The sequence below is a fragment of the Plectropomus leopardus genome, chromosome 12 (assembly GCF_008729295.1).
Source record: "Plectropomus leopardus isolate mb chromosome 12, YSFRI_Pleo_2.0, whole genome shotgun sequence".
NCBI classification, from domain to species: domain Eukaryota; kingdom Metazoa; phylum Chordata; class Actinopteri; order Perciformes; family Serranidae; genus Plectropomus; species Plectropomus leopardus.
Genome location: NC_056474.1, coordinates 11,394,150 through 11,407,019, shown reverse-complemented (window position 1 = coordinate 11,407,019; position 12,870 = coordinate 11,394,150). Strand labels below are relative to the sequence as shown.

The window sequence follows — 12,870 nt, the reverse complement described above, 5'->3', positions numbered from 1 at the left end:
GTTTAAAGAAACACAAGTTTGAAAACGGTGTCTAGAATCCGCATTGCAAATATATCAATAAGTTTTTTCCTCTTTACCTGTCTGAGCTGTTCCTTGATCTGGTTTGCTCGTCTGGCCAGAGCGCTATAATCTAATTGCTTCATGCTCCTCACATTTTGACTGATTTCCTGCAGGGCAGACATCTCCTTAAAATAACGTTCGCTTCTGTAAGACAAGCACTATGTTGAGCTGAACTGTCTGTTGCTGCAAGTTCAGTGCATGTAGAAGATAGGTGATATAAGTGCCTTATTAACAGACTGCAGTTTAGGACAACCTGAAATGTTAATATTTAATGTAAGTCCATCACCTACTTCTAAAACACCAACTGAGGGAATATTTTCTTTTTTGCTATTTATTAACTTTTAGTCCTGACTGTGTGTGACACCTGCTGAATCTATAAGTAGGTCCTCATAGACTTCTGACATCATGACAATAAGCTTAATGACTGAAATGCTTTGCTTACAGGTGTTTGCAAAAAGTCTAGAAATAAACTAGAAAATGCATTTCCTGCGGAACATGCGTGTTGATGCTTAAAGCCGAAATGAATTCAAAACCATGGCTGAAAATGGTGAAATATATTACACATTGCCGGAAATATCTGAAAAAGTGGAAAAAAAATTAAAGCTGAACTGCTTTAAACTAAACAAGTTACCAGCAGAACTGGAAGAATGACAAGGAGGAAGTTGATGTTAACTGAAAAGGTTGAAAAAAAAAGAAAATAAAGATTTGGATAGCAATAGTGTGGCTGCTGAAAGCATCCACACTATCTAAATGTAAACAGGAAGCAGTCTAGTCTGAAGGATATTTGCAGTTGACATAATGACCTAGGCCACATTTAAGGTACAAGGTAGATTTATTATCATTTTTCTTAAACGTGGTTTAACAAGAAATGTAATAAAAGCTGATCCTAAATCCTCCTACATCTTTTTGGTGTCAAAGGAGGAGTTGAGGAGTTTCACAGCCTGGGGAAAGAAGCTGCTGGTTCGGTTCTGGTTCTGGTGGTTCGGCAGCAGATACTTTTGTATCTTTTTGCAAATGGCAGCGGGGTGAACAGGCTGTGGCTGGGGTGGCTGCTGTTTTTCAGGGCTTTGTAGCTGTCAGGAATATTTGTTTACACGTGGTCCAGGATATTTCTTCCTCTGGTGGGGATCTGACATGCTATGAAGATTCCATCTGGTTGCTGCTGATGGCATCATACAATTCCTGCAGTGCATTTTTTGAATTTGCATCAGATAGATTTTTGTACCCCACAGAATGGCCTAATCCACCTGACAGAATGACCTACGCCACATTTAACGACATTTATACAGGAAGTAGTACATTCTGATAGATTTTTGTACCTGACAGAATGACCTACTGCACCTATAAATCAAATATAACCTTTTAAATATTATTGTTGTTGCCATGGTATTTGCAGAAGATTATTTTTAATTTGTTAGTTTTAGAAATCTAGAAATCTTTTTTGAACTACAACATTTTTTCCTGTTGCTCTACTTTTAAAAATATACATTAAAATATAATACAAATAAACTTTTTTGTTCATATTTTTCTCCACGTGTGCCTTATATATCCCTTTGAGTAGTGCTGGATGTTTTACGGCCGAGTTTCTCTACGAACATAAATAAAAGACGTACCGGTGTACTTCCTGTTTTGTTTTTCTTTCGCTCCGTGTCTGCTCCTGCTCGGGTAGGGTAGATAATGGAAGAATTTGCGGGTCGGGGAGACGACCATAGCCTACCCGTGAAGAAACGCGCTCTTATTAGATACCGGTGGACCTTATAAACCAGACAGAAGCAGCGGGCAGTAGTAACACCTGCCGCGGGGCTCCAGACTCCCTCACTCCGCCTGTACTGTCCGCGACATGGCACTCAGCTCGGGCGGCTGGGCTCCTCCAGCCCCGGTCCCTGCCTCGTCCCAACAGGCTGCATGCGGCGGGTCTGCGCTGACGCCTTGCTGCAGTACTGTTTTAATGTCAGTCCGGGTTTCCGTGTGTCATTCCGGGATCCGGCCTCTGTGCCTCCCCGGAGCAGGCAGCGAGGCTCTGCGGCTGCAGCTCAGCATGGACCCGAGCCGGGCCGGAGAGTTCCGACTGGCGCTGCGAGACACGAGCGGGAACCGCAGTGTGGTGAGATTTCACGCATACACCTGTGTGCTCAGAGGGTGTGTTACCCGCTCAGATATGCTTGTGATGAACCACCTTGCTGAAACACATTTATATTTTATAGCAGTATAGGCCTGTACACGCCATTTTAAGGAGCACTGCACTGCAGCTCCACACATTCATATTTTGGGATAAAATCACAACACCGACTGCATGTAGACGTAAAGACAAACAGCCCAAGACTTTCTCCCATGTGTTTTAATGATCTACTATGATATGTATCTATGATAGAGAAATTGTTTTAGTTATCTATACTGCAGTTAAGATGTTTTTTTTAGTTTCACTTTCATTTTCAGTTGTTTCATAACCACTACACACTCAGTTTCATTAGATTAAACATAATCAGGGGAAACCCTTCAGCTATGCACAGTGGCAAACTCACTCTCCAGGTTTTAACGTTAAGACCGGTGGGAATTTTCTACCAGTTATCAGTCCAGATAAAAATGCTACACTTGTTTTTGTTTTTGCCCCCATTTTCCACAGGTTTTATTCTCAGACTTTTTTTTCATGCGCCCAATAGATATATTTCTCTCAAATTTTAGTTCCAATTTGTTAAAATCTGTGTTAGTGACCACCCTTTTTCTAAGATAATCCATTCCACAAGACAGGTATGGCATATCAAGATGCTGATTAAACAGCATCACTGTCACACAGGCGGCCACTCTAAAACATGCAGTTAGATCACACAACACAATGCTACAGATGTCCCAAAGTTTGTTCATATTGCCAATGAAGTTCATGTTTATTTTCTATTGTGAGCGGTCTACATTGCTGTTCCCCTGAATTTGGCTGTGCATTGAACTGGCCTCACAACCACACAAATCAGTTACAGTAACAAACTGCTGTCTGCTCAAAATCTTTGTGAGGACAACGAGCATGCAGATGAGCTTCCCTGAGACAGTTTCTGAGGGTGTGTTGAGAAATTCGTCAGTTTTGACACTTGATGTGGATGTCCTGAACTCATGTGGTTAATTGTGGTGTTGTGGTTCTGAGGCTGTTTGGATGCACTGCCAACTTATTAGAAATGGCAATTTATAGTTGTGAAATTACATTCATTTTACAGGCAGATTCCCAGTGGACATTCCTGCAGCAAACATGCAGATGAAAGGCTCCCTCAAAACATCTTTGGCATCATGTTGTGTGATAAAACTGCACATTTTAGAGTAGGCACTTATTGTGACAAGGCACACCTGTTTAGTAGTCGTTCATGAAAAAAGTATTAGACTTTTAATTTAAAGCTGTGAAAAATGGGAGCAAAAACAAAAATGCTGCTTTTAAATTTCTGTTGAGTATTTTTGGCAGAAGTAGCATGACAAGCTGTTAATAACCGTATATTACACTTGTCACTCTTCATCTTATTCAAAGTCTCTACTCATCCCTTCAGACTATATACTTGATGATGCAAGCATGTGTTGAGTAGAGGGACATTTTGGTCCTAGGAACTCTCTCGCAATAGGAGGTTTTGTAATAACTTTTCAGCTCCTCATTACATTTAGGGGGCTAAATACGGTGTCTAGCATACCTTTTCATTTTAATTTGTATTCGTAACAAAGTCACTTTGCTTTCTTTTCTTTTTCCCTTTCTTGGGGAAAGACAGGGCAGTGTAGGTTGGCAGTCCATAAGCAGTTACTCTCAGGTTTAGCTGCATTGTATGACAAATCCTACAGTGCAGAGGTGGATTAAACCACTTTGCACCTTTAATGGTCGAGATGAACCTCAGAGAGTTTCCACTATTTTTTTTATACAAAGTTCAGTCTTTCAACCTGATTATTTAGTTTATTTTGATGTAGTGATGCAGGCTTTCACACACATTCATTTATTTATGGTGGCCTGCGACAATCCACACATCTTATGCCACAAATACACAATGTGTGTGTCCTACAAAGGGACACACACATTTAAAAGAAAAAGGAAAGGACTGATGTTTGCCATTGATGTTTTCAACGCTTGATGCCTCAGAACTAAATGACACTTAACCTCCCTAAATCTTAAAAACAAATAAAATAAATAAAAATAATAAATAAAGGAGTCAATTGAAGCAGCAGAGGCCGAAGTACCCTTACTTTTAGTTTAGGCTTCTGTGGTATCTATTTTTTTCTTGCCTTCATACCTTAGTGACTTTTTACTGGGGTGTATGGTATATGACAATGTTTCTGCCATAGACAAAAACAAAAAGCCGAGCTTTTGGTGATTGAGGTCCCTGAGGAATGTATGATCCTATCTAGAATATAATGCTGTGTTTCTTATATGCAACGAGACTTCTTACAAAAGTCTTTCTGGGTGAAAAACTTATGACCCATAGAAAAATGAATAGATAGGGATAGACGCCCTTCTTGCTCCTATGCTATGAATTACTGCAGCGATGGATTAATAGACTGAACAGAGATGACGTTTAGAATAAAATCATGTGACTTTTAAAATGCTTTTGTAGTTGTTATAAAAGTAAGCTGGGGTGGGTAGGTTTATGTATGGGAAAAAAATGGGGGAGGTGTTAGTATAAGTACACACCTACTGTATGTTTTTTGCATGCCAACATATAAAAAACCCCCAAAAAGTACAGTCCTCTCAAGTTATTTGTGCCAGTACTCCCAAACTTGTGCAGACACATTTTTCTTTTTCACTGGTCCTGTAACGTTATCCCCACCACTTGCATTCGCTTTATCAGCTCAGCTGCCCATTCCCCCAGTGTAGTCCGACCGCTGGTGGTGCGTGCTGTGCACTACAGTATCAGTTGAACACAGCATCTCTGTATCAGTGCAATAGAAACCAGAGCGTCTGTATTTTTGACAGTATTGAGGTCAGAGGACTAGAAAGGCGTTATGGAAGTCCATTTACCAACTTAAGTTTCTCTTACATTAAGGTAACCTCAGTGCCACTGCTGAGACACAATTTGATACAAAGTCAAGTTCTTCCTCTCCTTCAGTATCAGAGGTGATTACTGTCAGTGGACACATTAGTCCTTAACTGCAGATACACATGCTTGATCATATGTGAAGTTGACCTTACTTTGAACTCTGCCGGTCTCACTGCTCATCCAAACTTTATGTCCTTTGTTTTGTGGAGTTCACTGTGAACTGTTATCTTGAAAAACCTGACAGGCTCAGTTTCGGCTTTTCATCTCGGTGAAATCTCAAGTCAGACAGATTTCCCCCTGACGACTGAGTTGCCTCTTGATTTGCATACTTTTACTTTGATCCCAGCTTCTTTTAGTTGTCTGACTGAGCTGGCAGACTGTTCGTACACAGTCATATCAGAGTATAAATACACTCTCTGGCAGGTGGAAAATCCCTCTTTGCTGCTTTTGTCTACCCACAACAGATTTCAATGCCCTAATGATGCTACAGTGAGCAGATTATGTATAATCTCATTTGCTTTCTACAGTATTTCAGGGGATTATTTCCTTTCTCTCATACTAATACTCTTACAAAATATATTGCTGTTTGAGCCCACATTTTGTACTTTATTTTTTTCCATGTTCATGACAAATTTAATGGTGGATATAAATAATTAAGAAATGTCAGCAATGTGCATTTGCAAATACCAGAGGCTGCCTCATTGTTGTTAAGCTAAAATGAAGAGTTAATTAATCGATTATATCGTAAACAGAAACTAATCTGCAGCTACAGTTTTTGATAACAGATTCATAGCTTTAGCTTTAAAAATAACAATCAGTAGTTACAGCTTTTCAAATGTTAAGATTTGCCAGGAAGTTGAATATAATTTTGATTTTGGACTGTGACAAAACAGTAAACTTGAAAATTTCGGATTAATCAATAATGAAAATACTTGGTAGTTGTTAGTCGCACAATGCCAAATGGCAAATACATTTTTTGACTAATTGACTTTTATCCAACTTTTCTGTCTTTTATGTTTGTATACATTATTTAGTTGTTTTTGTTGTTTTTTCTCAAACTGTCCCTGTATTATTATTATTAGCCATATGAGATTTACTTGTTTTTGTTTCTTCTCCTCAGTTCATTGCAGAGTTTGACCTGCGCTCGGTGCAGTACGAGGTCAAATCCCCTCGTTGCCATGAGATGCGTCTCGCTGCACCGCCCCACGACTGCATCCGCTTCAACTTCCGTTGCGACCGCGAAGCCGAGGAGTGGGCCACTGTAGTGATGTCCTCGCTCAGAGAGGCACATAGAGGTACATTCTTTCTATGTTCAATTTACACATCAGACATTGTAAAATTAAAATAAGGACACATAAAATAAGGAAAACATAATTATTCCCTTTATCTACATAGATACATGTTTAAACTATTAAGCCAATTGTTTGTTGAGTTGTTCTCTTTCTAAATATTATAAAATACAATAAAAAAATATAAGCGACAGGGCATACCATCTGTGGCCCTAGGTGAAAAGGGATAAATCAAGAAATTTGCGAAAAGTTAAAAAAACTTTGCCTGGGAGCGAAAAAAAAAAAAAAAAAAAAGTGGGATGGACAGATTGTAATTGTCAGATATAAAATGAAGACACCAGATGCAATGCACCATAAGTTCTTTAGGCTCCATAGAAACACAGTTAAGACCATTTTTCAAGGTTGAATGAAATGCACTGTGGGTGCTTTAGGTCGATTTGCAGGCATAAGCTATGAAGGCAAATCCAAGAGGTGAAGGAAAAGCAAACCAGAATTAACAGAAGGAAGTAAAGTCTCATTTGGCCAGGCACAGTTTTGTCAATAGTCTCTCAAGGTTGATCCAGTTGCAACTGTAAACAGGGACTTAAGCCTATATTAAGGAATTATTTGTCTAACCCTTTGAAACCTGGATTGATATCACTTTTTTGTGCTTTGTTCTGACGGCTTCACAAGTATTTCAACTTAATAGACAACCACAAACTTTGCAAGATTGGCAAATTGCAGGAAATTTGTATTTAAAGTTATTTTACATAATTATTATTATTTTGAAGTACTTTTTCAGGTCATTTTCTTGTATAGTTGTTGTTATTATTTAACTCTTTTCATTGTTTTTTGTTTTTGATTTTCAGGTAATTTTCTTGTACTTTTTTCAATTTTATTTTTGCAATTTTTTGTGTCATTTCTCCTTAAGTGTCCCATTGCCTTTTTTCCCCCATTTTTTGAAAAAAAAATCTATTTACTCTGGTTTCAAAAGGTAATAATAATAATAATATATAATAATAATAATTTATGTATGGTCTTTATCAGCCAAGTATAGTATTTAAAATAAGTACTGTTATCAGTTGATGTAAGTGCTTGCTCACTAAGCTTGTGTTAAGCACTATTGTAACAACGTGTCTTGTTTCTCGTCTGACAGTTGCAAATATTAACACATGTGAATCAGACGGCAGACACAACGACACAGCAGCAGCCATGGAGCAGTGGAGCTCAGCGTCACTGCCGCTCACCGGTGGGTATCTGTGTTTACCGTCTCGTGATTTTATTTCTCTGCTCAGAACATGCTCTAAAAATGTCACTTTTGATGGCTTTTTTTTTTTGCTTTGCAGAAGAGCTATGCTTGGAACTCGCCAGGGCGATTGAAGCAGGCGACACTCAAGCCGCTTCACAGCACGCGTCCGCTCTGGCTCGGCAAAAAGCAGTGCTGACGATTCAGCTGTCTGAAAAGAACTACGCAGAGGGAGAGATCGGGTGAGAAATGCAAAGTGTTGAGCTGAAGATTTATCGCTTCCAGGTTGTGTGTTTTTGCAGCTTACAGTGCCGAATATCTGTGTTGCAGTTTATCTGTGGTAGTGGAGGACGTTTCATCATCCTGTTGTGTCACAGTGAAAGTCTTTCCTTACATGACTGTGGCTGCACTCAAGCAACAGGTTAGAAAATTGTCACTAACTAATGATTTAATAGCTTTAGAAGGTTTTCATTCACTAACTCCCACGGCTCTTCAGGTGTTTCTTGAGTACGGTTTCCATCCTCGTGTGCAGCGCTGGGTGATTGGTCAGTGCTTGTGCACAGAGCCAAGGTCGCTGGCCTCCTACGGGGTGCAGAAAGACGGTGATACGGCGTACCTCTACCTGATCTCTGCCCGACAAGCCCGCATCACCCGCCAGCTGTTCCAGCAGGACCTGGAGAGCGCACTCCTTGCACCACCTCTCCCACTGGGCAACGGCCCCACCTCCCAAGACTGGAGGGGTTACAGCACCCTGCCCTCGAGGTTACCCCACAATAACCAGGGTGAGATCAACAAACGCAAATTTTCTGTCATAGTTCAAGCAGGAAGTATGACAGTAGTGAAATGTTTCTCATTCTTATAAGGTTTAAGTGTTGCTTCTCAGCTCTATTTAGTTCAGTTCAATTCAGCTGTATAGTCATTTTGCTATACACTTACATGCCAAGCTGAATGAAAGTGTTTCTCTGTGATCGCAGACACTAAATGTAAAAATAAATGCAACAATAAACACTAAAAACCTCCTCACTGTTAGTAAAAACAACCATAAACAGCCTCTAGAAATTGAGCTAAAGCGACAGTTCACCCCAAAGTCACAAATTTTTACTTATTTTTCCTCTTACCTGTAGTGCTGTTTATCAATCTAGATTGTTTTGATGTGAGTTGCCGCATGTTGGAGATATCGGCCATAGAAATGTCTGCCTTCTCTCAAATGTAATGAAAGAAGATGGCTTTCGGCCTTTGGTGCTCACAATGCCGAAAAAAAATGTCACTGTTCAGGTGACTTATCGAAAGACTTATGTGGTACCCTTCCCTGAGCTACCACCTTATTGTGATGGAGAGGTTTGCGTGTCCCAATGATCCTAGGAGCTCAGTTCTCGAGGGCTTTATGCTCCTGGTAGGGTCACCCATGGCAAACAGGTCCTAGGGGAGGGAACACACAAAGCGTAGCTCAACCAGATCTCTTCTGATGAAATGATGAAACGGACGCGGATCCCCCCCCCCCCCCCCCCCCCCCCCCGAACGCTGGGGGTCAGCGCCCGGGCCCCCCCCCCCCCCCCGAAGTGGCAACGTGGGACCTCCTTCCCATGGGCTCCCCACCCATAGGAGGGGCCAAAAGGGGTCTGATGCGATGTGAGTTGGGCGGCAGCCGAAGGCAGGGACCTTGGCGGTCCGATCTAGGGACGTGGAATGTCATCTCTCTGGTGGGGAAGGAGCCGGAGCTGAGGTTGAGAAGTTCCGACAGATATAGTCAGCCTCACCTCGACACTTAGTATGGGCTCCAGACCAGTCTTCGAAAGAGGGGTTGGACTCTCTTCCACTCTGGAGTTGCCACTGGTGAGAGTTGCCAGGCAGGGGTGGCAATACTTATTGCCCCCCGGCTCGGTGTATATCTTGTTTGTGCCTATGGTCCAAACTGCTGGGGGACTGCAACACTCACATTCGCGGCAACAGTGAGACCTGGAGTGGTGTGATCAGTGGTGTTTTGGCTGCAGTTCAGTGATTGACTTTGTAGTTGTGCCGCATGTCTTGGAAACTGAAGAGAGGGGCGGAGCTGTCAACCGATCACCACCTGGTGATGAGTTGGCTCCGATGGTGGGGGAGGACTCCGGTCAGACCTGGCCTGTCGTGGCGGCAACACCCGAACCCATTGATGGCAGGGCCCCAGGGGTGGATGAGATCCGCCCAGAGTTCCTTAAGGCCCTGGATGTTGTGGGGCTGTCATGGTTGACACGACTCTGCAGCATTGCGTGGACATCAGGGGCAGTGCCTCTGTACTGGCAGACCGGGGTGGTGGTCCCTCTTTTTAAGAAGGGGGACCAGAGGGTGTGTTCTAACTATAGGGGGATCACACAACTCAGCCTCCCTGGTAAGGTCTATTCAGGGGTACTTGAGAGGAGGGTCTGCAGGATAGTCAACCTTGGATCCAGGAGGAGCGCGGTTTTGTCCTGGTCATGGAACTGTGGACCAGCTTTGGACCCTTGGCAGGATCCTTGAGGGTGCATGGGAGTTTGTCCAACCAGTACACATGTGCTTTGTGGACTTGGAGAAGGCATTCGACCGTGTCCCTCGGGGAGTCCTGTGGGGGGCTTCTCCAGGAGTATGGTATATCAGACCCCCTGATACGGGCCGTCCGTTCCCTATACAACCGGTGCCGGAGCTTGGTCCGCATTGCCGGCAGTAAGTCAGACTCGTTTCCAGTGAGCCTGGACTGCCCTTTGTCACCAATTCTGTTCATAACTTTTATGGACAGAATTTCTAGGCGCAGCCAGGGCGTTGAGTGGGTCCGGTTTGGTGACCTCAGGATTGGGTCGCTGCTTTTTGCAGATGATGTGGTCCTGTTGGCTTCATCAGGCCGTGACCTTCAGTTCTCACTGGATCGGTTCGCAGCCAAGTGTGAAGCGGCGGAGGTGAGAATCAGCACCTCCAAATCTGAGGCCATGGTTCTTAGCCGAAAAAGGGTGGAGTGCCCTCTCCAGATCGGGGAAGAGATCCTGTCCCAAGTGGAGGAGTTTAAGTGCCTTGGGGTCTTGTCCATGAGTGAGGGAAGGATGGAGCGGGAAATCGACAGGCGGATCAGTGCAACGTCTGCAGTAATGCAGACTCTGCACTGATCTGTCGTGGTGAAGAGGGAGCGGAACCGAACGGCAAAGCTCTCGATTTACCGGTCGATCTTCGTTCCTACCCTCACCTATGTTCACAAGCTTTGGGTAGTGACCGAAAGAACAAGATCGTGGGTACAAGCCGAAATGAGCTTCCTCCATAGGGTGGCTGGGCTCTCCCTTAGAGATGGGTGAGAAGCTCGGTCATCCAGGAGGAGCTCGGAGTAGAGCCGCTGCTCCTCCATGCTGAGAAGAGCCAGATGAGGTGGCTCTGGCATCTAATTAGGATGCTTCCCAGACTCCTCCCTGGTGAGGTGTTCAGGGCACGTCCCACCAGTAGGAGGCCCCAGGGAAGACCCAGGATACGCTGGAGAGACTATGTCTCCCAGCTGGCCTGGGAACGCTTTGGGATCCCGCGGGAAGAGCTGGACGAATTGGCCGGGGAGAGGGAAGTCTGGGCTTCCCTGCTTAGGCTGCTGCCCCCACGACCCGACCCTGGATAAGCGTTAGAAAATGGATGGATGGACTTATTGTCATATGTGCAAACTACAGAAAGTTCAGTTCTGTAAATATATTGTATGATTGTTTTTGTCAGGAGGCACAGGTGGAGTTGATAGACCAGGTGAAATCAAAGATGTCCTCGACATTAAGAACCTGCAGCTGAATGATCATCCCAACAAAGCCAGTAAAACACAGGTATGTCAGTAGTATATTTTGTTGAAGCAGTAGAGACAACAGGAGTAAATATATATAATAATGTGATTTTTGTGGAAATTACACAAAACCTACCTACATATTTTGACAAAAATCATGTTGTTGTATTTTTTTTATATCTGTGTGCATTTTTATGGTACCCTGAACCAAATAAAGGTAGATAGATATAGATATAGACATAGATGAAGATACTGTATGCATCTATGAGCCAGACTGACTTTGGGTAAATGTTAAAAATAGTATCCACCTGGCTGGACCAGCTAGGAGCCACTGTTCTACACCACATGATACCTTGCTTGAATTACAGGCACAACCTCTAGCGCTGAACCAGAACCAGTGTTTTCCAACTGTGCTCTGTGCATGATAATACAGGACAAATCATGTCCTCTAACAATTCAGTAAGGGACAGCTCATTTCAGTATGGGATGATCTCGTGTTATTTATGGGACAGATAGCAATCTTTTCCTCTCTGTGTGCAGGCAATGGAAACTGCACCGTTGGTTACAGGAACAATTCCTTTTTGTTGTGGTTGCATTTTCAACACACTGTTGTTGAGCCACAAATTTAGCTTAGTCTGGTTGTTAGTAATGTTACAGATAAAGACAGTGCATCAGGTACCAAAGCTATGCAAGGACATTTTAGAAAATGCTCATTTAAAGTCAAATAAATACCTGTTACAAAACAAAGCAGGGCTTGCTAAATTGTAGGCAAAAAAGAAAACTGCCACCATTAGCGATTAGCCACCAAGATTAGTCACTGGGACTAACCATGGACAGTCTTGCAATTAACAGTCTTACAGCTATTACCGCTACCTTACTGGAAGTTGTACCCATAATAATTTCTTGAGTAGCACCTTCAGCAATAAGATGGATCATTTGCCAAATTATTCCCTCTTAAATCTGTTTCATCTCACTTCCTCTCAGCAGACAGAGTGGGCTTGTCCCTCATGCACTTTCATCAACAAGCCGTCCCGTCCAGGCTGTGAAATCTGTGCTACAGCTAGACCGGACACACACATCCAGCAGGTACTGCATAGTGTCAAGTGATCAATGTCTCTTTGTACAAGTCTTTATAACATTTTCCTCACTAACAGTTGCCTCCTTTTATTCTTTCACAAAGGAGAAAGGACGGAGAGAGGATCGAGGAGAGTCCGGTTTAAGCAGCAGCTGACTGCCCATCATCGCTGTGAGGTTGCCATGTCTCACTCACTCACACACGCATACACACACACACACACACACACACAGAGGGAGGATGCTAAACAACAAAATACTCACATAAAGACTGCACTGAGAGTCCTCTGACAGCTGGAGCGATTGAAGCACTGTAGCATGACACAGAGCTGCACAGGTCTAGACTCAGACGATGAACTGCAGACAGAGTGCGCCAGCTTGAACCAGTTATATGGACATGACCATGACATACATCTGAATTTGGCTCTTTATTTATTTTACTGTGTGTGTGTGTGTGTGTGTGTGTGTGGTTGTGTG

General features: G+C 43.0%; 2 protein-coding genes across 4 annotated transcripts in view; one reads left to right on the top strand and one right to left on the bottom strand.

Moving 5' to 3' along the window:
- Positions 1-12,870, bottom strand: part of LOC121951016 (alanine aminotransferase 2-like) — a 20,248-nt gene extending 7,378 nt beyond the window's left edge. The window contains exons 1-2 of one of the 2 annotated variants that reach the window (XM_042497177.1): positions 12,658-12,870; positions 78-204 (exon numbers count right to left, since the gene is read on the bottom strand). In XM_042497177.1, the coding sequence (XP_042353111.1) occupies positions 78-204; positions 12,658-12,803 (273 nt within the window). In that variant the 5' untranslated portion in view covers positions 12,804-12,870. The remainder of the gene's footprint in view (positions 1-77; positions 205-12,657) is intronic. The other variant, XM_042497178.1, reaches the window with a different exon arrangement.
- Positions 1,692-12,661, top strand: sharpin (SHANK-associated RH domain interacting protein). 2 transcript variants are annotated; one of them, XM_042497180.1, is made up of 9 exons: positions 1,692-2,164; positions 6,175-6,349; positions 7,479-7,571; positions 7,669-7,810; positions 7,899-7,989; positions 8,065-8,350; positions 11,262-11,362; positions 12,307-12,405; positions 12,500-12,661. In XM_042497180.1, the coding sequence occupies exons 1-9, from the start codon at positions 1,901-1,903 to the stop codon at positions 12,548-12,550; spliced, it is 1,302 nt and encodes a 433-aa protein (XP_042353114.1). In that variant the 5' UTR covers positions 1,692-1,900; the 3' UTR covers positions 12,551-12,661. The 2 variants fall into 2 exon arrangements, with proteins under 2 accessions (XP_042353114.1, XP_042353113.1); XM_042497179.1 differs by having other exon boundaries at positions 1,693-2,164; positions 12,304-12,405.

Excerpts from the sequence above, each read along its gene's own strand:
- sharpin (XM_042497179.1), top strand. The coding sequence starts at position 1,901 with ATGGCACTCAGCTCGGGCGGCTGGGCTCCTCCAGCCCCGGTCCCTGCC. Across the intron at positions 2,165-6,174 it reads CGAGCGGGAACCGCAGTGTG|TTCATTGCAGAGTTTGACCT; the intron begins GTGAGATTTCAC and ends TCTTCTCCTCAG. Across the intron at positions 12,406-12,499 it reads CGGACACACACATCCAGCAG|GAGAAAGGACGGAGAGAGGA; the intron begins GTACTGCATAGT and ends TCTTTCACAAAG.